Genomic DNA, 1,108 nt, shown 5'->3' with positions numbered 1-1,108 from the left:
GTTGGTGGGTGATGGTGGTGGTGGGTGATGGTGGTGGGTGATGGTGGTGGTGGGTGATGGTGGTGGGTGATGGTGGTGGTGGGTGATGGGGGTGGGTGATGGTGGTGGTGGGTGATGGTGGGTGGGTGATGGGGGTGGTGGGTGATGGAGGTGGGCGGGTGATGCCGGAGCAATGAGTGAGTGATGCTGACAGTGGGTAAGTGATGCCAGTGACGCCAGGCAGGCGATGCCAGTGGTGCCAGTGGGTGATGCCAGCACTGCCACCACCCCGCTGTGACCCCACTGTCACTGCCCCATGACAGGAGCACTGGGAGGATGAGCAGGGTGCCCCGGTGAGCCGGGAGCTGCTGCTGCTGGTGCTGCAGGATCTGGAGGGCATCTTCATCCGGGCGGTGTACGACGGGCGCATGGCCAGCGTGGGGCTCAGCGACGTGGCCATGGATGTCACCAGCGCCGGGGACACCGGCCTGGGGCCAGCTGGCAATGTTGAGGAGTGCAGGTGACTACTGACGGCAAGGTCACGGGCTCGGTGCCACCGCTGCTGTGATGCCACGATGCCACCATCTCCCCGCTGTGTCCCCAGGTGCCCCGTGGGCTACACGGGGCTGTCGTGCCAGCGCTGTGCCCCCCGCTTCGAGCGGGTGACCAGGGGACCCTACCTGGGGACCTGCTCCGGCTGCGGCTGCCACGGCCACTCCAGCACCTGCGACCCCGTGTTTGGGCACTGCCTGGTAAGGGGCAGGGGGGCTGATGGGGTGACAGAGGGACAGGGATGTGGCACAGTGGCACGGTGCCACCACCCCCCTGTGACACGTGTGTGTGTCCCCCAGAACTGCCAGCACAACACAGAGGGGCCACAGTGCGAGAAGTGCAGACCCGGCTTCTTCGGCGATGCCACCAAGGGCACGGCCACTGCCTGCCACCCCTGTCCCTGTCCCTACACAGAGCCCTCACGCAGGTGGGTGACAATCCCAGGGACCCCTGAGTGCCACCCCCAGGGACCCCCCCAGTGCCACTCCCGGGGACCCCCTCAGTGCCACTGCCCCAGTGACACCTCTCCTTGTGGAGGAGAACTGGAGGAGGCACTGGCCCGTACTGGGAGCACTGA

General features: G+C 66.7%; 1 protein-coding gene across 1 annotated transcript; it reads left to right on the top strand.

Annotated features, from left to right (window-relative positions):
* The first annotated feature begins 270 nt into the window (after positions 1-270).
* On the top strand, positions 271-1,108 carry LOC108510070 (basement membrane-specific heparan sulfate proteoglycan core protein-like). Its single transcript, XM_017839720.1, has 4 exons — positions 271-499; positions 584-731; positions 831-958; positions 1,072-1,108. The coding sequence occupies exons 1-4, from the start codon at positions 408-410 to the stop codon at positions 1,106-1,108; spliced, it is 405 nt and encodes a 134-aa protein (XP_017695209.1). The 5' UTR covers positions 271-407.

Source organism: Lepidothrix coronata, unplaced genomic scaffold (assembly GCF_001604755.1).
Source record: "Lepidothrix coronata isolate B3197 unplaced genomic scaffold, Lepidothrix_coronata-1.0 Scaffold463, whole genome shotgun sequence".
NCBI classification, from domain to species: Eukaryota; Metazoa; Chordata; class Aves; order Passeriformes; family Pipridae; genus Lepidothrix; species Lepidothrix coronata.
The sequence above is the reverse complement of the archived record's forward strand: the minus strand, read 5'-3'. Positions and strand labels throughout refer to the sequence as shown.